Below are 2,500 nucleotides of genomic sequence, written 5' to 3'. Positions count from 1 at the left end.
ATTATTATCATCATTAATATTATGATTAGTATTACTATTGTTCTTATTACTGTTACACTTTTATTAGAATATATACTTTACTTTTATTGTGATCATTGCGATCTCATGGTAATTGTTCTTATAGTTATAGCAGTTATTACTGTTATTGTCATCATTAATATTATCATTATGATTTTTTGTATTATTATCATTATTATTATTATTATTATTATTATTATTATTATTATTATTGTTGTTGTTGTTCTTTTATTAGTATATATATTTTATTGTTATTAAGATTATTTCGATGTCATAGTTATTGTTAGGAGTGTGATTATTGTTACTATTTTTATTATTATTATTATTATTATTATTGTCCTTTTTTATTATTATATTTCAGTGTTATTATGATTATCGCGATGGCATGGTTGTGATTATTGTTACAGCAGTTGTAATGCCATAAGAACAATTACTCGTGCTTCCAGTCATTATTGTTATTGTTATCATCATCATCGTCATCATCATCATCATCACCATCATCATCATCATCACCATCATCATTATCACCATCATCATTATCACCATCACCATCATCATCATCATCATCATCATCATCATCATCATCATCATCATTATCACCATCATCATCATCATCATCATCATCATCATCATCATCATTATCACCATCATCATCATCATCATCACCATCATCAGTATTATTCTTTGATGTTGTTTTCCCTATGTTGCCTTTTTTACGTTTTCCCCCCTCTCCTGCAACGGCCGCTGCTGCTCTTGCAAACAGGATCACCTCCTCTGCAGCTGTCACAGGGGTTGGTGTTGGTAATGGTATTGGAGGCGTCATTACCGTTGTTGGTATCATCAGCACCATGGGGACGGTTGCAAAGTCATTCATTTCATGCATACTTAAATGGTTTTTGTTGCGAAATCCTGTAAAATGACGATGGAGACATTTCTGTGTTTGTGATGAATCCTGTTCGGGGAAATAACGGAAAATAATAAGTTACAAACAAACAAACAAAAAATGTGCAATAGAACGTAGTGTTTCAATTTTTTTTTTTTTCCCCTGCAACATTCTTGCCATGATTAACGCTGTTCTTCGCATTATGTTCTCATATCATTAGTATTATTATAGCATTAGTATTATTTTTTGTCATGTTTTTTACCATTTTATGCCACTGTTCTATCAAAAATAACGTTCCTGGAACTTTATATTTGAGATTTTTATCATCATTACCATACAACTCATTGTTATTGTTATAATAATGATAATGCTAATAATTATCATAATCATGATAATAATAAAAATTATAAGGATAATAGTGATAATAAGGATAATTCTAATGATAGTAGTAATAGTACATTAATTATGATAATCATGTTAGTAATATATATTTATTTATTATTACTGTAATTGTTAATACCACTGCTGCTACTGCTACTACTGTTACTACTACTACTACTATTACTACTACTACTACTACTACTACTACTACTACTACTACTACTACTACTACTATCATTTCCATAGGTGTTATTACTTTTAGTTACTATTATTATTAATATTAGTTTAATCATTGTTGATATTGTGTTATTTCTTTGTATCATAGCGTTGTTAGGTTTCTCATTATCTGTACATTTATAACAATGTTATGGTTATTATTATCATTATCATTATCGTTAATAGTTGAATGGTAATTATTATATTATTGATTCATTAATAAGAGAATATATTAACTTTTCGTTTATTGTGGCATCATATTAACATAAATAAGGGCTGTTTATTTTAATCGTTTATAAATGGAAGAAAATCATACCGTGCTTATCCTTATATGTAGATATTTTGGGCTCCACGGAGGCGGCATAATAAATTTACTTGTGTATTTTCGAGTATTTTATTTTTCTTTTTTTCTTTATTTTTTTTTTTTTCGAAAGCCGAAGGTCGAACTGACTTCCATGTTTTGTGAAACGGGGAGTGTTGGCCGTAGAGTTATTTTTCGTATTCTCCCCACGCTACCGGTGCTGCTATTAATTGGTATTGTTTTATTGCGGTTGGTTGCTTGCTGCTATTACTACGTGCTAGTATCATTGGTGATAGTCAGTGTTTTTATTCTTTTGATGTTTCTTAGTATTATTACTGTCGTTGTTAAGATGTTTTTCGTCCCTACAGATATATTATTATTATTAGTAGTAGTAGTAGTAATAGTAATAGTAGTAGTATTGTTATTATTATTGTCATTGATGTTGTTGTTATTTGTTATCATTTTATCATTATTGTGGTTGTTGTTTTTATTGTTTTTATTATCGTGATTATTATTGTTATTATTGTTATTATTATTATTACTGACATTATTTCATTACCATTGTCATCATCGGTATTATTATAATTGAATCGTAATCTTGGTCTCAGAAATTCCAATTTTGATCGTAACATTACTGTCATCATAATTTTATTCCTTGCGATTATTGTTGTCATGTCCTCTTGCAATTGCTTGCCGTTGCT

The 2,500-nt window shown here is 28.8% G+C and overlaps 1 protein-coding gene across 1 annotated transcript in view; it reads right to left on the bottom strand.

Annotated features, from left to right (window-relative positions):
- Nucleotides 1–2,500, bottom strand: part of LOC125044485 — a 25,211-nt gene that overhangs the window by 3,171 nt on the left and 19,540 nt on the right. Inside the window, exon 6 of the mRNA XM_047641173.1 lies at nt 736–927. Within this exon, the coding sequence (XP_047497129.1) occupies nt 736–927 (192 nt within the window). The remainder of the gene's footprint in view (nt 1–735; nt 928–2,500) is intronic.

The sequence above is a fragment of the Penaeus chinensis genome, chromosome 35, assembly GCF_019202785.1.
Source record: "Penaeus chinensis breed Huanghai No. 1 chromosome 35, ASM1920278v2, whole genome shotgun sequence".
Lineage (NCBI taxonomy): Eukaryota > Metazoa > Arthropoda > Malacostraca > Decapoda > Penaeidae > Penaeus > Penaeus chinensis.
The sequence above is the reverse complement of the archived record's forward strand: the minus strand, read 5'-3'. Positions and strand labels throughout refer to the sequence as shown.